This window comes from Lemur catta, chromosome 13, assembly GCF_020740605.2.
Source record: "Lemur catta isolate mLemCat1 chromosome 13, mLemCat1.pri, whole genome shotgun sequence".
Classification (NCBI taxonomy): Eukaryota; Metazoa; Chordata; class Mammalia; order Primates; family Lemuridae; genus Lemur; species Lemur catta.
In genome coordinates, this window is record NC_059140.1 from 65,119,713 (window position 1) to 65,143,832 (window position 24,120).

Below are 24,120 nucleotides of genomic sequence, written 5' to 3' on the forward strand. Positions count from 1 at the left end.
CCAGGCCCCAGTGATTTGCTACCAATTTGTGATAACTGAAAAATTGAAAAGGTTTAGAAACTTTTACAGCAATTTAACATTGCAGCAACATCTTACTGCATTTTACAAGAATATCACTCCTCAATAAACTGGAAGTTTAAAACAAAAGAAAACACCTGTTCTTACCACAGTTAGTCTGGGAGCACTGGCCTAAGGCCACTGTTTTGAGGACAACGGTGGGGATCAAGGGGATGAAGGTTGCAAAAATAACAACCTTCTAATTCTATGATACCATTCCCACTGAATTTTCCAGCTGGCATTCTTTTATAAAGGAGAGATTTTCCTTGCCAACTCTTGGGTTATTTTGCTATGCCATCGGTATAGCAAAGACAGGATAATCGCTTGATTCTCTTTATTTACCAGTATTCAGAATAATAAGTATATCCTAGCAACTGCCAAAGTGACTGATTTTTAAAATGTTATTATGAACTCATGGATTTTTACATATTTAGTGTACTTAAAATAATCACAGTGATTATTCTTTTTGATGTTCAAATTGTGTCATTTTTTGGCCAGTGGGAGCTTCTTCAAGTTTGTTCCTGTATCATTCTAACATAACCAATAGTCTTTGATCATTTTTTTTTGTTTTCTGTTACACGATGTCCCAGGACTGGAATCAGACATTTCTCCAAGGAACCATGGTTCCATTTAATGAGAAATGACATGCAGATGGAGAAAAGTAGAGCTGAGACAGTATAAACGTTGACCTTAGGTACTTTTTTTTTTCTTTTCTGAGACAGGGACTCACTCTGTCACCCAGGCTAGAGTGCAGTGGTGTCATCATAGCTGACTGCAACCTCAAACTCCTGGGCTCAAGCAATTCTCCTGTCCCAGCTTCCAGAGTAGATGGGACTACAGGCTCACATCACTACGCTTGGCTAATTTTTCTATTTTTTTTGTAGAGACGAGGTCTCACTCTTGCTTAGGCTGGTCTCACACTCCTGACCTCAAGCAATCCTCCTGCCTCGGCCTCCCAAAGTGCTAGGATTACAGGTGTGGGCCACCATACCCAGCTTAGGTACGGACTTTCCAATCCCAATTCTAGTGCCTATGTGGCCTGCTGCATTACATTTTTTGTTCTTCTACACCCAGTTTATTTATATATATATATATGTGTGTGTGTATGTATATATAGGTATAAGTATGTATATATTTTTAAAAAATAATCTTTTGGGCTTGTGTGCAAGTCATGTGACAGCCAAATGGCTTAAATTTACACCTCTGTCTTTTAGCAGTGGGGCATGGCCACTTTCACCCTGTATGTTAGCCAAAGCTGCATACCTCCTATATCTCTAACCAAATCCACTACTTAGCTAGCTTGACTAGGTTATGTGTTCCTGACAAACCAACGTACTTAATTAAAAAAAGGAATTGTCAGGTTTCCTAAAATCACAAAAGTAGATATCTTAAAAGACTTATCACTTAAATAAAATTTTCATTTTTACATTTACCTATTCCATAGCTCATTTACATGCAGTGGAAATTCAATTCAGCTTAAAAATAAAACACTGAAAGCCTTTTTTTTATTAGACTTAAGATTTCCATCCCTGTCAATTCGCCATTGACAAATTGTATAACTTGAGCAATTGAGCCGGGGTTAACAAGCCATGGCTTAAGCTACTGACCATTTAGCTTGCCAGTCAGCCTATATGACCACTGGCCTGCTAAGGGGTTTAGCTACTGAAAGTAAAATAAGTAACAATCTTGTGACCTGCAGAGGAAATATAAAAGGAATTATTTCAACATGATTCTGGTTAAGAATGAAACGTTGCCTTAGAATTCTTAATGGCAAAGAAGAAAATCCTGAGCCTAATAAGACATATCCCTTCATCTGAAAAGATCTGAGAGTTCAACACAACGTTAGGTATGATCTCATGGACAAAGTCTCTGAATGGGAATATAGCACATGAAGGATGGGAGATTCTTCAGGAAATAAACTTCTGATTATATAATCACAACTATTTCTAATGAGATGGGAAAGCAGTTAGAGAACCAATTTATCTGGGAAGCTCAGATTTTTAAAAGAATATGTATGTACAAAAGATGACTAATTATGAATACAAAATATTGGTGTGAACCTTCAACAAAAGTGTCACAAAGGCACAAGCACAGTAAGAACTGAGGTTTCCAAAAATGCTATTGAAACAACAAAAATTTTTGAAGCTATGCTTGGACAAGAAAATAATCTATTAGGGGAAAGATGGCATAACGTTGACTGATAACAGAGAGAAGCAAGAGTTTCTTTAAAAATTTGCCTTTGTCTTTTTCATCTGTAAGTGTGGCCTTCAAGGGGGAAACAACAGACAAAAATGAAAAGAAGTGGAAGTCTGTAATAGTTAAAAAGAGGGTACTAGAACCGAGTTTATTTAAACATATTTAAGACTGTACACCCAAACAAATTAAATCTCAAGGTCTTGAAAAAACTTCAAACACAGAGGAAAAAGAATTTTTAAATGCTGCACTGATTTTTGTAAAAAAGGTAAAAAGGCAGATTCCGAAAATATAGAATGACAACCTTAACAATGATCTCTTAAAAATTTCTAGAAGAGGGTATCAAGTGTGTGAATTCTAAGTACTTAGGATTTTAAAAAGCTAACACTAGGTGCTGAATCAACAACTAGATGAGAAAAAGTCCAAATTAAGGGAATTTTCCTTTATGATAAGGTTTTTCGTAAATTTTGATAAAATTTGGTAATCCTATAGAATGCTCTAGCAGTAAACTTTGACTTTCCATGACAGCCTTATAAGAGAGAAACGTAGGTGGGACACTAGTAGAGCTAAGTAAATTCACAGTTGGTTGAACAGTTCTTTGTGAAGAACAAAAGAGGTCTCTGGTAGCTACACGGTTTTGTCTTTGGTTATGTCCTATTCATTACTGTTTTCAGGGACCATAACAAACACTAGAAAGCTTTTTTATTTGTACAAGTTAGAAAGTACAGAAAATATTAGATAAGATCTGATCCAAAATTCAAAAAAATTCTGATAAGTTGGCATAACAAACTTAAACTAAAAAATGATACTTAACAGGAGTAAGCTAACTCTTCCTGCACTTAGATTTAAAATACAATTGCCTAAATAAATATATAAACAATTATTTGGTGAAAGAGCTTGTTTGGTGCTGATTTATATGAAAAAGATCCTTATATTTTAGTGATATAGTGATTGAATGTGCTTTTAAAAACTAATGAAATTTTAGGCTATATATTAAAAGGTCAGAATGTCAAGAAAAAATTTGTTTTGTGAGCTTAACTGAAATGCCCAGTTAAGGAGTCATAAAAAGTATAAACTTCGCTTTCTCTGAGAGCATGTAAAAATAAGTTTTAGGGGTCTTTTAGACTCACTAAAACTGTAATGACATCTCTTGTATTTGTAAATAGAAATAATATGAAATAGTGTCTATCTACAACTCTCACAGACACTAAAATGAAAATTCTATACTGAGAATCTTTTTTGTTAATTTAATATTTAGCTGAAAGGACAGATGAAATTGGGGCACCTATTTAAGAATTTTCTAAAGACACTTTTTTTTTTTTTTTGAGAGAGAGAGTCTCGCTCTGTCACCCTGGCTAGAGTGCAGAGGTAGCTTACTACAACCTCAAATTCTTGGGCTCAAGTGATCCTCCTGCCTCAGCGTCCCAAGTAGCTGAGACTATAGGTGCACACCACCACGTCCAGCTAATTGTTCTATTTTTTGTAGAGACAGGGTCTTGCTCTTGCTCAGGCTGGTCTCCAACTCCTGAGCTCAAGTGCTCCTCCCAGCCTCCCAGAGTGCTAGGATTATAGACGTGAGCCACCTTGCTCAGCCACTTTTTTTCTTTTTTGAAACTATGTTTTCTGCTCCAGCACAAAATACTTTCAGAAAATTCCCTTTAATATTAATACTTGAAGGTTTTGGTGCAGGTATTACCTATTAATAGAAATAAAGACTATGTGAAAGAGTGTCAGATTCTGCCTTGTACAATTCTCCTTTATGCTGAAGAATTTTTAGTGAAAGTAATGGTAAAAGGAGAAAAGGAAGGTCAAAAAAATTTAGTCTACTCCTCAAAATTTTTTGGCACTACTTTAGAGCTATCATGTATTCTAAAAACTGAACTGATACTGAAAGAAACTTTGACCCTTTTTATTACTCCAAATAATTCAGGAAATAAAAGAAAGTAACTTGATAGATTTCGGTGTATTAATGAAATATGCAAAGATATCTTACACTAAATTTTATAAGAAGACTTGATTACCTAGGGATATTAACAAGCAAATAACCTATTAAGCAACTCAAGAAACTTCATCCTACATGAAATACTAAAATTTACTACTTTTAAAGCTTTAATGGGGAAAAATCTTTATTACATATTTTATCTACTCTAATGTCAAATGATTTAGAAAGTGTAAATCTCTTTCTAGGAGCAAAAGCAGAAACAACGTAAGTAATTTATATACATACAGAAATGTACAGTCTTCAGGAAAGTTTTCACATGATGTAGAGGGAGATGTATTTGATTTGTTTTCCTGTTCATTCTGAGTCACGGGCATATGATCTACACAAAAAATACAAATGTGAAAAACAGTATACCAACTTAAAAATCATTCACTTTACTATGCAAATAATATCTTCATTAACTAGAGATTCTGCCCAGATGGAGCCCTAAAATTAGCAAACATATTAACATTTCAAAATTGAGCCAAAAGATTTCCTATAAATACTTTCAAAAACATTAAGAAAATATGATAGGATAAATCACTTAGAAGAGAATTCTGCTGGAGAAACTCTAGTTTGGCTTGAACTTGATCTGCATTTTAAGGCTCTATAAAAGGTCAGAAAACGGAATGTTTATGTATCTTTTGTTTTCCCATTGTTCTACAACTGTCTTGGAAGGGAAGGGAAGGTATTTGGGTACTGCTTTTCATCTTTCTATTTGTCTTTTCATATTTCTTCACGTATTTTTTTACACTTAATTTTATCTCATTTCTTGTCTCTTCTTTTTATATTTCATCTATTTTTACCCTCTCATATGACTATGATATAAAAATAAAGCTTTGTATTTAATGAACAAGCTTAGAGATTTCCTGTTCTTATTTTGGAAAGTAGATATGTGGAATAGTCTATGTTTGGCTTAAAACTTTTCTTACATACTTTTTCTGCTGACTTTTTCTTATGAACTGATAGACCTTAGGCAAAACAGTGATTCTTATCCAGACTTAGATTATTATCTTGTTAGAAAAAATTATTCAATAATATTTATTAAAGCACAGTAAGGGTCAGGCACAGTGCTCACACCTATAATCCCAGCAATTTGGGAGGTCAAGGCGGAAGGATCTTTTGAGGCCAGGAGTTTGAGACCAACCTGGGAAACAGAGAGAGACCCTGTCTCTACAAAAAAATATTAAAATTAAAATTAGCTGAGCATAATGGCATGTGTCTGTGGTCCTCACTGCTCAGGAGGCTGAGTGAGGCTGGAGGCCAAGAGTTCAAGAGGCTGCAGTGAGCTATGATCATGCCACTGCACTCCAGCTTGGGCAACCGAGTGCAACTGTCTCAAAAAAAAAAAAAAACAAAAAAACAAAAAACAAACAAAAAAAACCCCAGCACAGTAAGGCAGACTTTATTCAGGACTATTGTGATAGGTATGGGACTACTACAATGGGATTTTGCAGTGAGGGAGGAAGATTGGGCTTAATTCTAAATACAGCATGGGCAACTGGGAATTTTAGCTAAGTGGGATGGGTTTGGGAGGTAGATGGAAAAATTATTAAGTGGAAACATCAGGGGAAAGAGGGATTCTGGCTAAACTGACATAACAAGATTCTTGCTGAAGTCAGACTATGTTGATCAGACATCACTTGGGGATGGTAGACGAGGAAGAATCTGATTACACACTGAGGGTGATCAAATTTCAAGGGTAGGGATTTCTTACCAAAATGACTTAGCAGGATTCCTGTTAAAATTGGATTTTACAAGGAAGTATAGTAGTCTCCCCTTTTACTCAGGGGATACGTTCTAAGACCCCCCAGTAGATGCCTGAAACCTCAGGATAGTACTGAACTCTCTCTCTCTCTATATATATATTACATTATGTTTTTTTCCTATACATACATACCTATAATTAAGTTTAATTTATAAATCAGAGATTAATAATAAAATAGAATTATAACAATATATTGTAATAAAAATTATGTGAATGTGGTCTCTTTCTCAAAATGTCTTACTGTTCTGTGCTCACCCTTCTTCTTGTAATACAATGATCTGATAACTGAGACAGCAACTAATAAGTGTACAGTAGCATACACAGCATGGATACTGCACAAAGGAGGTGACTCAGGCTGACAAAGCAGGACAGGGTGAGATTTCATCACACTATTCAGAACGGCACACAAGTTAAAACTTGTGAATGTTTATTTTTGGAATTTTCCATTTAATATTTTGAGATCATGGTTGACCTTGGGTAACTGAAACCTTGAGAAGTGAGTGAAATGGTGGGTAAAGGAGTACTATTGTACTCAGACAGGCCAAGGAGGAAGTTCAGGAGCCTGACAAAACTTTGGTCAAGTAAAGAATCTTTGTCATCACAGTGGTCCTTTAGCACAGTTTTACCAAAAAAAAAAAAAAAAAAAAAAAAGAAAGAAACAACAAATAAAAGAGTATTTTGAGTTATGAACCAAGGCTTGAGGAGCAGAGTGAGACTCTGTCTCTAAACCAAGGCAGCTGGCTCCTTGGATAATTGGAAAACAGATATCCCTTTTTAATTACCCAGTAAAGAAAGAAAGTTTAAAATCTGATAGTTGAAGAGAGTTATAACTAATTAGAAAATTTTTTTGGATACTTGATTTTATGGCAACTAATTTTTACAAATTAGGAAATTTCTGATTTTTCCCCAGCTAATTTCACTGCATGAGTCATATAAATCTATATTAACAAACATGAACAAACCAAATATATATAAGCATAGTTAGAAATAAGATTTACTAAAAAACATGGGGATTCAAAATTAGTCATTGGATAAGGGGGGAAGGGGACATAATTCCTCTCAAGAAAACAGTATCCAATCCTTTACATGGGGACACAGCAAATACTGACAAAGTTATACATAAGCTGAAAGCGGCAGCCTTGCAAAAACTACGGGAAAATATCTAATCTCACAATTTCCCTACTAACAGTTAAAGATCAATCCTATGAGTTCTCTCACTAATAGGCACCCTGCAGGAGTTCTGTTTTGCACAACTTCTGAAAAGAGCTGAATGGATGGAAAAGATGTAAATCCCCCTCTTTCAAAACTGTTTTTTTGAGAATCTGCTTTTACAGAGTTCCTGAGTAAACAGCAGGAGAATGAGCTCCACCACATCTTGAAGGCAGAGTCACATCTCCTGTGGTAACTCCTTCTCCACCGAAAGGCAGGAAACCAAGTCTTGGACTTTGACATCCTGCTCCCGCTTTTGTTATCAACTGACAGCCATCACTATTTTTTTTCTGTTTGTCCCCCTTAAAATTGGCAAGCCACTTGGCCTCGCTGCTGATACCCACTTCTCTTCCTTTGGGATGCCACACCGTCTCCCTTCTTTATTCCCCCCCCCTCCCCGCAAGAAGATAAAATAAATTTTACTTTGATATATCTTAATCTCTGAGAAATCTTTCTCCACCTGCACTGTAAGCACCTAAGTAGGCTTTCCGGCCTAACAAAGTGAGAAAAAAAGGTTAATTAGTGATTTGATCACAGCTTGGGTAGTTTAGGTTGGATCCAGGATGGCTTGTTTTGACTTGAACACTAGGTCCTTTTGTTTCACTCAGTTTCAAAATTCTTTTTAAAATAAATGCATGAAACTTTATTACTAGAAGGTTTTTAATCCTTGTATTTGCCAACAATGTCAATTACACAACTCTCCCCAATTAATTAAAAACATTTCTCTACCACTGGCAAATATACTTTTATTTTGATAAATTTGTTACATTTCAGATGAACAAACTATATAAAAATATGAAATTATAATATAAGCCTTTCTTTTGATGCAATTACCTCAAAGACCCAAAACAAAAACCAATTTACTTTTAGTGGAAAATAAATCGTTTGAAAAAGAAAAAAAATGTTTAGAATTGGTTACTTGTTACTACCTCTCCTGGTAACAAGTGAAGTTAAAAGCCTCTCTCTTGAAAAGCTAATATAATCCCTTGAGGATTGTCTAGTGCAAGGATTATTTTGAACTAAAGACATAAGACAATTAACAAATGCAGGAAGAGGTTTTCTCTGAACTTCCCCATTTCTGTCTAAAAACAGATCCTCCAAAAAAAAAGAACTTATTTGTCATAAATCCCCTCCCATGGAAGTTTCATCCATCAGGAGAGATTGACTTTCATCACAGGAGAACAGAGGAAGTTGGCACCATATTCAGACAGGCACTGTTACAAACTATTATAACTCCCAACTCTTCTCAGGGTCCATTTATCTTTCAAAAGTCATTTGTGCTTCCTTAAGTGTCCTCTCTCTCCCTTCTCTTCTAAAAAGTCATTTGTTCTTTCAGAGGGCCCCTCCTTCCCCTCCCTTTCATGGATTAAGGCAGTATATAATATGCTCTCAAATCTCACCACTGCTTTGGGTATTCACTTCTTTATGTGATGTTCCTGTGCATGTAAAATTAAAAGTTAACACATTGTATGCCTTTTCTCCCATTAATCTGTCTTTTGTCAGTTTAATTCACAGTCCCAACCCCCAGCTACTGAGATAGACAAAAAGTTTTTCCTCCTCTACAATTGCTAGTATTATTGAAGAAACTATTCTTCTAAAACTATACTTTAGCTACTGAAATTGAGAACACTTTTGAATAACAAAAGGTTTCTTTAAAACAGACTGGTGATGCTAGACTACATTTTCAGAGATTGAAAAGCCTTAAGCCTCCAAATTATGACAGTAAAACAAAATAATTGAAATTCATTGACAATATCTAACAGCATTAATTAAAATCTTATAAAGATTTTACTTCCCCAATACTTTAGCAAATTTGTGATAGAATACGATTTATGGAATGGTGATTGCGATAAAATAACTTCAATTTTTCTTTTTCTAGTGTTAGTACATGTAACATAATAAGAAATATATATTTGGTCTGTGAAAATAAATATAAGAGAAACAGTTTTACTTTAATATGTTATCACTGATTCTTCTAAATTTAATTTGTTTAGAGCTTGGAAGACTGACAGTCTAAAAACAATCTAGAAATTACCCACCAACTTATTTATATCAGAATATGCCTTTCTAATAGTGTTCCTCACAGAAAGAGCTTTATAGTGGTTAAAAGTCTTAAGAGCTCTATTTGCTCTCTTTATATGAGAAGTTTTTTTGAAGATGGCACATTTGTTCATTCTTTCCCTAGGATGCTTAGATGGGTGTGTGCATTTCCTATCTCTGGATAGGTAGGACTTTTCATTTAATAGAGGAAACTGTTCCTGATACAACAACTTAGAAATCTGGATCCTACATTTTATTTTGAAGTATCTTTAATTAACCTGACATATTAAGGCTGGCCTGCTTCATGGCAAGAAAATATCAGAGAATACTCTAGATTGGGATTTGAGGTGTACATACCCTTTATCAAAGCTGAATTTTTACTTATAGTTGCTTCATTCACTAGAATCATTGCTTGGATATATTCTGTCAAGGAAAGAAGAAAAGGAATAAAAACAGCATCACCAACACCTTTATTCATGATGCCAGCGACTGTGCCAAACAATTTATATAATTTATCTCATTTAATCTTCACTACTTCCCTCCAAGGTTATTGTGACTATCTGTATCAGAGATAAAGAAACTGAGGCTCAGAGGTTAAACTGCTTATTCCAGGCCATTCAGCTAGGAAGTAATAGAACTGGATTCAAATCTACATATATTTGACTCATGCAAGACTGAGAAGGAACATTAAAACAAAAAATAGTAGCAACTTTTTTGACAAGCACATAATACATTGTCATAAGACCATCCAGAAAGTACTAAGAATAGTCTGGGGGGAAATTTGCTTTAAAACCATATGTCCTGGCCAGGCGTGGTGGCTCACGCCTGTTATCCTAGCACTCTGGGAGGCTGAGGCGGACGGATTGTTTGAGCTCAGGAGTTCGAGACCAGCCTGAGCAAGAGTGAGACCTCGTCTCTACTAAAAATAGAAAGAAATTATGTGGACAGCTAAAAAAAAAAAATATATGTAGAAAAATTAGCCGGGCATGGTGGTACACGCCTGTAGTCCCAGCTACTCGGGAGGCTGAGGCAGGAGAATTGCTCGAGCCCAGGAGTTTGAGGTTGCTGTGAGCTAGGCTGATGCCAGGGCACTCTAGCCCGGGCAACAGAGCGAGACTCTGTCTCAAAAAAAACGAAAAACAAAAAACAACTCCCCCCCCCCATATGTCCTGATGTAGTCAAGGAGGTCCACATTAAAGTCTTATGTTCTACAACCAACCAGGGTTGAAGACAAAGAGAAAAAATAAAAACTTGGATGACTGAACTGACTGCCTACGTAGAACACAAATTTTCCTTTCAAAAGACTAGTGGAGCAAGTTCTGTTTCAAGCAGGCAAAATATAGTTATATGTACTTTAATACATATAAGAAAAACTAGTCTCTGAGTGATGCAGTAATGGATAATTTTTCTTTGTTATATATTTTTTTAAGTGCCAAATGTCATATAATGAGAAAATATTACTTTTGTAATATTCTCCCCTAAAAGACACAAAGGTAAAAAAGAAGTCTGAGATAAAAATACAGTAGCCATTATTCACAAATATGTATATTCACCTAATTTTACAAACAATATTGGAAATAGAATTATACTGTGCTCTCAGAGGGCAATATTTAGTATTAAACATATTTAAAGTTTTTATTGCTTCATACCTTTATTTGTTGCAGACCCATCTTTGATCTTCTGTTTCAGTGACTGTAGCACATTTTGCACTTGTTCAAATATGAAGTCTACTTTTCCATCATCTTCTAGCTCCATCCAGAAAGTTTTTGCATCATCTGTAATAAAAATAAGTAACTAGCCTAAGAGTTTAAAAGAAATATACTACAATTTCCTTAAGGCACATGTTTCAGAAAAACTTATTTGGTTTTTAAATAAAATCAAGATTCAACTGGTCTATGACTTTTTCCTTACAAAGAACTAGACACAAAGAATATGATCTAAGTATGCCACATATTTCTGCTAATTTTTAAAATACATAATGAAAACTTTAGTGACATTGTTTTTTGACTGGAAAACAGAAAAATGACTTCCCTCTAGAGTGGCAGAGGGGTGTACGTATAGATACACACGCATTTTTTAAAGTTTCAGGGATATAACCTCCACTGGGTATGGTTTCAGAATAAAACATCTCAATAATTACTAAAATAACTAAATGTCCAACAATATTGCTTTTTAAAAACTGTTTAGTATTAACTTTAATTTATAGGTAAAGTTATATATATGAGCCAACATTTCCGATGGCCAGCAAGCTAACACCTTAATCAACATTTTCTTAGAGAAATAATTCTTTCAAAATTGAAAACAGAAATATGAACGACATTTAAAATAAATTGGCAGAAGCCAAATCTCATACTTAACACCATGTTTAAAAGCAACAAAAATACTTAAAATGTTAACTATAATTTATAAAATATTACAATGTATAAAATTATTTAAAATTAATTAATAGGGCCTTAAGTAAAGGAGGGATATAACACATTTTAGAAAGATTGCTTGAGTAGGCATTGGGAGGATTAATGAGCAGAGAGGGTCCAGAGAGTTTACAAAAAATACATTTTCCTTAATAAAAATTAAACCCAGAACCTTCAAGTTTGGCAATGGAGGGAGAATCTTCATAAGGAAAAAGATGTAGACACCAGAGTTCCAACTACCACTGGGAAAGTCACCTTACCCAAAGGAGAACTCTGGATAATTAGGGCTGCTGCCAAAACAGAAGCCTCAGGAGGGATGCTGTTTCCCTGTTAACACTGTGGTTTGAATGTGTACTACATAAGACTAAGCCTATTTTTAATTCCCCATAGCACAGCTCAGACAAGGTTCAAGATTTGAAACAAATACAATGTGAGAGGACAAAATGAATGAGAATTGGTGCTTATGGGAGGCAGGTAGGGGCCATGACATGGAGAGTCTTGTGTGCCATGTCAATTTTACTTTTATGTGGAAAGCTACTCAAGAGATGTAAGCATCTTATGCCATTAGATATGTTTCTCAGAAAGATCACTCAGGTGGCAGTGGGAGGAGTCAAAAATGACTGCCATTTTTCTCTACTGGGCAACCACATGGATAATAATGCTATTCATTTAGGTAGGAAATAAAGACGGACAAAGACGGACAGGTGGGAGATTCAAGTAGGGAGAGGCTCATTGAGCAAACTGGATACACAGGCTCCAGAGCAAGAGTTGGTTCAGAAATTTTGTAGTCATTTAGCATACAAATGCTTGCTGAAGCACCACAGCATAGATGTGATCCCTTAGGGAGAATGTATAGAATAAAAAGAAAGGGTCTTCTGTAGAATACCACCATGTAAGGGATGAATACAAGGAAAAGGAATCACAGACACCTAGAAGGTAGAAAGGAAACCCAGCAGGGTAGTACCTCAGAGGTCAAGGAAAAAACAGGAGTGGTGATTAACAATCTAGGGTTTGGAGTTCAGATGTATTTGGGTCTGAATCCCAGTACTGCTATTTATTAGATATGTGACCATATCTATAAAATAGAGGAGTAACAGTAGTATCTACCTAATAGAGCTGATGTGCAGGTAAGCATGTAGCAGTTAGCAAGGAATTACTGTATATTACTTAACACAGAATTTGAGAGATCATTCTTCTTAGAGAGGAAAATATTTTATGAAGTAGGGATTTCCCAGGGTCCCTAAAATCATTAAGTTCAACAAAAATCACTGCTTTTAGGGAAAATTATTTTGAAAGCACTTAATGAATTATCGTTACCACATTTCTTTTCACGCACATGACTCAATACCACATACTAGGGATTAATCTTTGTTAGAGGTGGAAATCTAGATGGGAAGGATTTTCAAAGCATTTAAAAATAGCTTTTGGCAGTGATCCTGAAGGACAGCAATTGGGACTCACTGTATTTTTATTTTTCAGTGACTATCATTTAAAATTGTCTTAGAAATGCCAACATATGCTACTAAATTATTCTGATAGGAAATACTGAAGATGAATTATTCAAAAAGTAAATAGTAAATGCTTAGTCTTGGAACTAATTAATAAAGAGAACACTGGCAATAAAATATAAGAAAGCAAAGGCAATCAAAGAAAATAGTGAAACCACCTGGTTCTATAATAAATGAATGTAACTAAGCAATTCATATTTATTTGTTCTGGGTTTTAAATATATTGTTCCTTATGACATCCTTATTATCCATAATAAAGTTTAATGCTGATTAAAATTGCACTTGTTCCTCACATCTTCCCTAGATCATTTTTCCTTGGCTTCTTGCTATAGAAACCTTTAGCCACAGTAATATTAAGGAAAAGGAAACCAAACTTTCTGATAAATGAAACTAATAGATCCAGTTAACAACTATGCACAAAGAGACTAAGTATCACAAGAAGAAACATTTGGGTGACTGTCATTTCAACTGCAGACTGTATACAGATGGTTACCTCAATGCAAACAGTTTTAGCTTCTTGCTTCTGCTCTTTATTTGTACACTGTACACATCCTAAGAGTTACAACCTAAAACTGTAGATATTTCAGTGTATTTCACTAGAAGATATTTACAAGGAATACAAGAGAAAGCATTTGCATTGAATATCAATTCAGTATACTATTAATATTGCTACTTGCCTGCAGAAATGAAGAATACCATCTGATAACTCTAATATCTGTTTAAATTTGCTTTTACTTAGCTAGATATGACTATTTATTGCAAGACTATAACCATGAAGCAAGAAGTATAGCAGCTTTGTAAAGAATGAAGCCAATTAAATTGTATGGTTATACTGTATATCTCCCAATCTCACTTAAGATAGTCTTTGTAAATAGTCAATGCTCATGAATCATATTAATCCGAGTTCACTTGCTAGGTGAATATTTAATGGAATACTTACCAAATACATTGATAATGACCTCAGTACACAGAAACATATATACTGAGCTGCTTCAGGGCATTGGTATAGAGGATCTCTAAGGCATCTTTGGGCCTGTGATCAGCAAAATGTGGTCTGTGAACCCCTGGGGATCCCCAAATTCATGAGGCCAAACTATTTTAGAAACAGTACTAATATATTTGTCTTTTTCATTGTATTGACATTAACTGATAGTATAAAAAGGCATTGGTGAGTAAAACTGCTAGTGTCTTAGGATGAATCAAGGTAGTGGCACCAAACTACTAGTAAGTCATTGTGACTTGTACCATCAATTTCACTTAAGAATATTTTTGATAAAGCAAAATAAATGAGTATAATCACTTGTACAGCCTTTACAGTACAAGGAAAAGCACTAGTGGTATTGTTTGATTTGCCAGCTAAACTAGTTGATTTTTTTTTTTTTTTTAAATAGAAGACTGTTTTTACTTAAAAGAACCACTGATAAAACTATGGGTTTTCAGACTTGGGTGTCTGACATATATTTTCTTGACAATGAACAAAGTAAGCCTATCCCTTAAAGGACAAAGCTGACAATATTTGTTGCTAATGACAAAATTCAACCTACCAAGTGAAAATCAGAATTTTGGAAACCTTGCATCTGCCATCCTGAAAGTTTCTCAATAATTAACCACCTTTTTAATAAGGTCAGTAACAATATTAACAAATGTGATTTTTCTATATTATACAATTAAATTTAATTATGATTTATCAACATTTGGAATATCTGCATAATTAACAGAACCAATATTGCACAAGTGGGCACTACATAATATTGTAAAATCATACATGGGTAAAAGACTCATACAAAGTGCAAGATAGACCAATGGATTTTAATGGAACAGAGTGTAAAAAAGCCTCTATGACATGTCAGATTCCACACTGCAACTAACCTTTAAGGAATGACTACTTGTTGAGTTTTGGAGTCATAACAAAGAAAAATATCCACAATGACATGAAAGGCTAATAAAATACTCTTCCTTTTCCAACTTCTCCTCTGTGTGAAGCTTCACTGTCAATACATTCAACCAAAACAACATATGATAGCAGACTGAATGCAGAAGCAGAAATAAGAATCTCTTCTATTAAGCCAGGTATTAAAGATATTTGTAACAATGTAAAACAATGTTATCTTTTTCACTAATATTTTTGCTTTAGGAAATAGCTGTTTTTTATATTTTTAACATGTTAGATCTATTATTTTCTTAAAAATGAGCCAATTAATATTTTTTGAAACTTCTCAATTTCTAATACAGTAAATATCAACAGATATTACCCACATATACTCTTTAAAGAGTATAAAATAATCCTGAGACCAAAAAAAAGTTTGAGAACCACTGGCTTAGATCATAGTCTGGTGAAATTAGAACTATGATCTTTATAACAATCCATACATTACAAATATGTTAAAGGTAGTGAAATTATTCTGTATGATACTGTAATTACAGATACATGACAGTACATAGTTGTCAAAACCCACAGAATTAATGCAGACTGCGAAGAGAATCTAACTGTATTATTATACAAATGTACAAACAACCTTGCTAAAGGGCTGGGTAGAAAAGGTGCTGATCTAAGTAACTCTGGAAAAGAATGAAATCTGTAAGGTAAAGGCAAAAGGACTGCACATAAGTACTGTAATCTAAATGATAAGGCATTTTCCCGCCTGGGAATGGGGTTTACAATTCTGACACTGCTACACATATATACTGGAATTAAATAATTAAGTAAATGGATGACGGCTGGTAGGAACCAAGTTTCTCACTACTGGAGTGTGAGTTTATAGATGAGCAAGGAAAGAAGAGTAAAATGATTCATGTGATAATGGATTGGAGTTGGAAACACTAGTGTAAACTCATGTTTAGCTTAATACAGATACAGATGATTACATATAGAAATGTTAGTATATACATTATTTTCTTGCTCTGTCAGCTGAGGGCCTAAAAGCAAGGACATACCAGTAACAAGCAAACCTATCACCTGGATACTGGTTTCTAATATCATCTTCCAAAAAAAGAAACCAGAGTTAATTTAAGAAATGCCTGGGGCAAGAAATACACACGATGAACCTGCAGCATGTTCTAAGGCTAAAAAAATATGAATATAAGGATGTACCATAAAGCAAACACCTATATTGATGAAGGTATGTCAAAGGGATATGAGCTAACTGAAAGAGCTCCCAACAGCCAAACCTGGGACAATTTGAACAAAATAAAGAAGTACTGAACTGTAACCCAAAGTATAAAATAAATATCCATGAGTTCACACTGAGATAAATAAATGATTGATTGAATAAATACATGGGAAAGAAGAGCTAAATCTCCCTTGCAGGAAAATTCCACATAATTCATGTAGATATTCAGTTCTCAAGGAGGGAAAGCATAAATTACTACTCCTTAAATGTGGGCTGCACATAGTGATTTCAAAGAGTACAGCAGGGAATGGGGAAAAAAGGAGTTAACTTTACAATGGAGAAACCTGATAACACTACCTATGCTGGACAAGTGATTAAGCAGATTATTAACAGTGAGAAATCATGCTGATGACATGTACCCTTGACAGGGTGTTATGAAAATGGCACTTTACCTTTATAATCTTATTCCCCAAAAACCCCAGTTAAATCATGAGAAAAACATCACAAAATAATTCCAATGGAGAGGCATCCTACAAAATACTTGGATATGAAATTCCAAAAATCAAAAACAAGAAAAGTCTGAGAAACTATCACAGTCAAGGAGACAAGATAAGCAAATGTAATGTGGAATCCTGGATGGGATCTTAGAATGGAAAAAGACAACAGGTAAAAACTAAGTAAATCTGAATAAACTAACTTTAGTTAATAATAATGTGTAAATACTGGTTCATTAATTGTAACATCCAAGCGTAAAATGTTAGTCATAGGTAAAACTAGGTACTATGTGTATTTGAACTCTCTGCACTATCCTCTCAATTTTTCTGTAACACTAAAAGTTTTCTTTTAAAAAAGTCTATTTTTAAGAAAGTACACTGAAGTACTAACATAGCATTACAATACACAATTAATTATAAAACAGTCAAAACTGGTAGATACATGAGAATAAACCCTTAATTCCCTCTAATTCAGAAAAGTTACTTGCAATGAAAAACCTTGAAAATTCCACAATTCAGCTTAACTTGTCTATATACTTTTAAACAAAGTTTAACAATGTATTCTTCAACCTACCATTTTTTTCTCCCATCTTTTGGTGTTGTTAATAAATATAAGAGTCTTCAACATTAGGTTTATTGAAGGACTGAATGATATGAATCACTTTGATTGGAGAATATAACTGGAATCCAATTGTGGTCTCTGTGAAATTTGCAGTCCTCAAACAAAATACATCATTATACCATTTTAAACCTGATATCCTTTGATACTTGAATTTTCAAATAGAAACTGTGATTGAAGAAACTTTCAGAAATGACCAACAGTCCAACCCAAAGACAAGTCCATGCATCTTCAAGAGAATATTTATAGTTGTATCAGATCACTGACAATACCTTTTTTAAAAATAAAAACCAACTCCATCTTTGGTCCATAAATGCATGAAACATTCTGTAAGAAAAACAATAAAGAATAGTGTATATCTGTAAAGAACAAGATACATAAGGAAAAAATATATTGTTATAACAACAGCTCTATCTTGTAAGATGGCATAAGCCATCACAAAAATACTATTAACTGAGAAAAATGTGTAAAATATCAAAATTAGGAATATCACAGAGAAGAATCACCTATAATCTTATCACCCATGGTTAACATATTTGTTGATTAACATTTACATTATATTGTTAGCTAACAATTAAGGTATTTCAATTTATACTTTATAAAAACATTTTCTATGGGGAAAATAATGCCATCTACGTCTTAGACTGTTGTGCTGATAAGACTTAATTACTTAGAATAATGGCTGACATATGAAAGCTTCAAAAAATGCTAGCAATTATTATTTTTTCAGTATATAATTTAAAACAAAATTTGGATTTAGTGTAATTTTTTAATAATCTTTCCTTAATAACATATCTTGCACTTTCCTCTGTCATTAATATTTTTGTATAATACAACTAAGTGGCTATATAATGTACTTTGGTCAATAATCCATACATTATAGTAAAGATTTTGATAATTAAATTTTAATAAATTATTAATTAGCATCAGATTCTATATTAGACATTAGGTTGTTTTTATTTTTTCGATTGTGGTTATTTTTCAGTATAATAAATAATGCTAGAATAAATATACTTTATGCACATGCCTGATTATTTCCCTAGGATATACACCTAGATGGAACTAATAGGTCAAAAAAAGATCAACAATTTTCATTCCCAAGATGTTGGTCAATATATGGTAAATTCTTCTTCCACTTTCACATCAAACTCATGGAAGTGTTAGGAAATTTTTAAAAAATATAGAGTCACACTGAAAACAAAAAGGGAACTCTCTATGGACCAAATTTGTGAGGCCTCTCTGGGGAAAGGAAACAGATGGGAAGCTGCAGAGATGATACAAATCACAATCACAACAGCAAAAAGATGGATGAGCAGGAATCCTCTCAGAGGAGAGGAATGCACAACTGAGAGTCTGTAAACATCTGAAGGCGGCTACATCATGAAAGAGACTTAACAAGCCCACCAAATCAATGGACTTATGTTCAAGGAGAGAATTAATAGAGCATCCTGAAAATAATTTTAAAACAAAAATGTTTGTATTTAACATCCTCAAAGAGCTAAAAAAGAAAACTCATCCATGAAATACATAATGTGAAAAATAACCTATTAGATATCTTGGATACAAAAACAACTGTTGGCCAGGCGCAGTGGCTCACGCCTGTAATCCTAGCACTCTGGGAGGACGAGGCGGGTGGATCGCTCGAGGTCAGGAGTTCGAGATCAGCCTGAGTGAGAGCGAGACCCTGTCTCTACTAAAAATAGAAAGAAATTATCTGGACAACTAAAAATATATATAGAAAAAATTAGCCGGGCATGGTGGCGCATGCCTGTAGTCCCAGCTACTCGGGAGGCTGAGGCAGTAGGATTGCTTAAGCCCAGCAGTTTGAGGTTGCTGTGAGCTAGGCTGATGCCATGGCACTCACTCTAGCCGGGCAACAGAGTGAGACTCTGTCTCAAAAAAAAAAAAAAAAAAAAAACCCAGCTGTTGAAATAAACTTAATACATGACTGAATAATAGAACAGACTCACGGATAGCCAGTTAGTAAACTGGATGTTTGAATTGAGTAATTCATTGAGAACACAAAGCAAAGAAACAAAAAGAAGCATAAGACAGAATGGAAATAAGGCAATAATGACCAAGAATTTCTTAGAACTGGAAAGCACGTAAGTCCACTGAGTCCAAGGAGGATAAAATTCTTAATTCAAACCACTAGATGTACTGTGACAAACTTCAGAATATCAAAAATACAAAGTCTTAGAAGCTTCCAGAAAATTTAGATTATCTAAAAGGAAAGTGTATCAGACCAGTAAGGGGACTTCTCACCAGAAATGTCAGATGCAAAATACTAAAGGAAATTAAGTATGTACCTACAATTCTATGTCTTGCCAAGCTATCTTTCAATATTAAGGGTGGAAAAAAAAGAGATTTTTATAGACATTTAAAGAGCCACTCAGAGACTCTCTAAAAGAAAAAAAAATGAGGAAGTACCCTATGAAGAAAAATGAAGCTTGAAGAAAGTACGGAGGTACAAGAAGCAATAGGAAATAAATGAGTAAAACACGTTAATGTTCAGTAAATATGGATTAAAATAGATTTTAATAGCAAATGAAATAGATCAGAGAAAGTAGAAGCATGCTAAATTCTTCTTTATAGAGAAGAAATCAATATTCATTACACTTTGTTGGGAAAATATAAATTTAAGAACTGTGCTGAAATGTAAAGTGAATCTACTAAAAGAAAACAAAACAAAGAAAACTTGGGGCTAGACTGAAATTTTAAAAAGTGGAAAAAGATAAAAGATACAAAGGGAAGCACAGTAAATAAGACAATAAGGCCAAATATGTAAATAATCACAAAAAAGGCAAATATGTTAATCTTACCTATTAAAGGACAGACTCTCAGACTGAATCATACATAGCTATGTTTTTTTTTTTTTTTTTTTTGACACAGGTTCTCACTCTGTTGCCCAGGCTGGAGTGCAGTGGCGAGATCATGACTCACCACAGCCTCGAACTCCTGGCCTTAAGTGATGCTTCTGCCTCAGTCTCCCAAGTAGCTGGTACTACAGGCATGGGCCACCACAACTGGCTAAATTTTTTTTTTTTTTTTTGTAGAGACAAGGTCTCACTATCTTGCTCAGGCTGGCCTCAAAACTCCAGGCCTCAAGCAATCCTCCCACCTCAGCCTGCCAAAGTGCTGGGATTATAGGCATGAGTCACCACACCTGGCCTGGCTATGATATTTTAAAATAAGAGACCCACTTAAATTACACAAAATGTCAAAGAAAGGTTGAAAATGAAACGATGTGAAAAAAGACACACCAGCAAATATAAGAAACATTCATATCAAACAAGAGTTTAATATGAAAACCAATTAATATCACTGAAATATATACAACAAAACAAAGAAACACAAGGAAAATATACAAATCCAAAATGTGGTAGGAGTGTAACAAATCTTTCTCAGTAACTGACAGATAAACTGGGCAAAAAATCAGGATACAAAGGATTTAAATGACAGATAAATTAGCAAGCTTAATCTAACAAATGCATAGAACTCTGCACCCAATAGAAAATACACTTTGTTGGGGAACAAGAATGAAATCTATAAAAATTGACTGTGTACTAGATCAAAAGAAATTCAACAAGTTCCAAAGGAATATTACACAAGTAGTCACCGAATGCAGTAAAAATCAAAATGAGTAACATTAATGTTACCCCCTACTCCACATTACCTCTGGAAATTTAAAAAACAAATTTCCAAATAATTTATGGCTTACTAAGGAAATCAAAGTAGAAATTGAAATATATTTAGAAACGGCTATCAGTTGAAATAATATGTATCAAAACCTGAAGGATTCTACCAAAGCAGCATGCAGAGAGCTATTTAAGTCTTACATGAATTTTAATCATTAGAAAAGAGAAAATTGAAATTATTGAATATTCAATTTAAGAAGCTGGGAAAAATCAACAAAATAAATAACAACAAAGGGAAAATATAGCTAAAGCTACTGGAGAGATTTTTTAAATATTTTAAGGTTCAAACAATTTTATACTAATGAATTTGAAAGCACAGATGAACTGAACAATTTTCCAGGAAAATATAAATTACCAAATAGGCTCAAGAAGTGAAAATTCCACATAGATGAATAAGTATAAAAAATTAAAACAATAAAAATCTTACCAGACCTTCATGCCACACATCCTCACCCCTCACTCTCAGTATACCAGGTCCATGGTTTTATAGATGAATTGTACAAAGCTTTCAAGGAATGGATAATTTCTATCACATACAAACAGAGCAGGAAAAATATGGGAAGCTATTAAACTCTTTATGAGATTAGCATAACCTTGACACACAAGCAAAAAAATTCAAGGCCAAAATCACTTTTGGGTGTAGATATAAAAATATTAAATAAAGATATCTAGCAGTAGATACTGTGTACTACCAAGTAGGATTTATCCCAGGAATACTCAAAAAATTTAACTTGAAAAGTTTATCAATGTGAATTCCTGTATTAATGATGAAGGGAAGAAAACTATCATCTCAGATGCAGAAAAACAAAACAGTTAAAGTTAACTATTCTGTGGAAAAGGGGTACCCTTAGCAAACTAGGAATAAAAGAGAACTTCCTTAATCTTATAGAGACTACCAAAACCTAGCAGCAAACATCACAGTCAATGATGAAACATTAGAAGCATTTTCATCAGTCAGGACCAGGATGAAGACACTTGCTATCACTACTCTTATTCAATACTGTACTGAAAGTCTTAGAGAAGTGCAGTAAGATAAAAAGAGACCTAAAGATTAGAAGTAGACAAAAATCTATCTGTAGAACAAATAAATAAAACTAACAAAAAGTAAAGTCAAAAGCCAACCAAGGAATTGAGGGAAAATGTTTGTGACATATTTTTTAAAAAGCTACAAAAAGGAGTCATAATTAACCACAGATAAGAGATTTTAAAAATGATACAGGATACACAGTAATTAAGACACATAAAGAATTCTCTAAATCATTAAGAAAAAGATGACCCAATAGAAACATAGGCTTTTTAAAGAAATTATGGAAATTTATATTTATAAGTTATAGGTTAACAAACATATGAATAGATAATCCAACCTTAAATCACAGAATGAAAATTAAAAATCAGTATCATTTTCAGCCATCAAATGGACAAAAATAAAGATAATATCTTGTGTTTGTCTAAACTGTAGGGAAAGATAAGATCTTGTGTTGGTCTAAATTGTAGGGAAATTAAACTCCAACTACTTGTGGGATGTGGAAATTAGTAGAGGTGTTTTGGAGGCAAATTTAGGATGACCTATTAAAACTAAAAAATGTCCATAATTTAAAAACCAAGCAATTCCACTTTTAGGTATATATTCTTGAGAAATAGCACATGTGCAAAGAAAACACAATAATTTTCCTTGCAGCACTGTTTGTAAGGTGAAAAACTGGAAACAATCTAATATCCATCAAAAGAAGGGCAAAATGTGCTCTCTTTCTATATATAAAACACATATCAAACAAAATAGGATTTAATATGAAAACCAATAAAACCGACAAAGAGAAATATATTACATTAACAGAACAATTCAGTCATACAATGGAACACTATGCATCAGGTAAAAGAAATGGTCCATAAATATTATAATGAGCTATAAATAACATGTATACACTGCAAAAACAGTCAGGAAATAAAGTCATAGAATGATACAGTACACTATTTCCATTAAAAAGGTACAAATGTTGGCTGGGCGCAGTGGCTCATGCCTGTAATCCTAGCACTCTGGGAGGCCAAGGCGGGAGGGCTACTTGAATTCAGGAGTTTGAAACCAGCCTGAGCAAGAGCGAGATTCCCCCCCCTTCTCACCTGCCGGTTTCTACCCCCCCCAAAAAAAATTACAAATGCACATACACAGAATATATAAAAATGTTAAAAAGTATAAAAGAGGACTTTAAGGCTCTGTACCAAAGTCTTCAGTGGGGGTGAGGGGAGGAGGAGGAAGAGTGAGGAGACATTCAGGGATTCTGGATAGTGTTCGTCTGTAAGGTTCTTAATTTTGTAAAAAGAGAATGTAAAAACGTACTTAATCTTAAAAATTAAGTATATGTAGGTTTTCAAAAACGAATTGTCCATTTTAAAGCCTTCTATAGCATATTGTCAAACTGCCTTCCAGAAAGGTTCTACCAACTTATACTTCCCACCTAAGCACACTGAGTAATAGCTTTATTTTAAAAAAGCTCTCACCAGTGTTGTTCACACCTTCTGAAAATTTGAAATAAGTGAACTTACAAAAGACAACATATTTAAGAAAATTTGCAAAATACAATAAACCATGAAGAAGAAAATTTAAATCACACTCTCATCTTCCAGAGACAGCCAGTGTTAATATTTCAGAGTAACTGAGATTTTAAAATGTGTTCTTTTCCCCCTTCTTTTTCATTTTGGCAAACTGCTTCATTTCAGTATATGATTCCCTTTTGTTTTTAAAAATAGGCTCTTAGGACGCCGTGACCATTTCTTCTCGGCTCCTTATGTTTTAAATATGATGACAGTAATGAACGTTTACTGAATATAAAACCACGTGTCAGTCACGCTTCTGAATACTTCGTGTACCAATTTAAGCCGCATAACAAACATGTAGGATAAACTAGCATGCCAGTTTTTCTGATGAGGCGTATCATACTTTAGGTAACAAAAGCAAAGTAAGGAACCAGGCAGCCTGGTTGCAGACCTCATGTTTTGCTTACTACACTCTACCGCCTCAAAGTTACCCATTCTCC

General features: G+C 34.1%; 1 protein-coding gene across 2 annotated transcripts in view; it reads right to left on the minus strand.

Moving 5' to 3' along the window:
• The window catches only part of SETDB2 (SET domain bifurcated histone lysine methyltransferase 2), a 46,778-nt gene that overhangs the window by 21,894 nt on the left and 764 nt on the right, over positions 1-24,120 (minus strand). For both annotated transcript variants that reach the window (XM_045567117.1, XM_045567115.1), the window contains exons 2-5: positions 17,346-17,717; positions 10,898-11,023; positions 9,606-9,671; positions 4,478-4,571 (exon numbers count right to left, since the gene is read on the minus strand). In XM_045567117.1, the coding sequence (XP_045423073.1) occupies positions 4,478-4,571; positions 9,606-9,671; positions 10,898-11,023; positions 17,346-17,361 (302 nt within the window). In that variant the 5' untranslated portion in view covers positions 17,362-17,717. The remainder of the gene's footprint in view (positions 1-4,477; positions 4,572-9,605; positions 9,672-10,897; positions 11,024-17,345; positions 17,718-24,120) is intronic.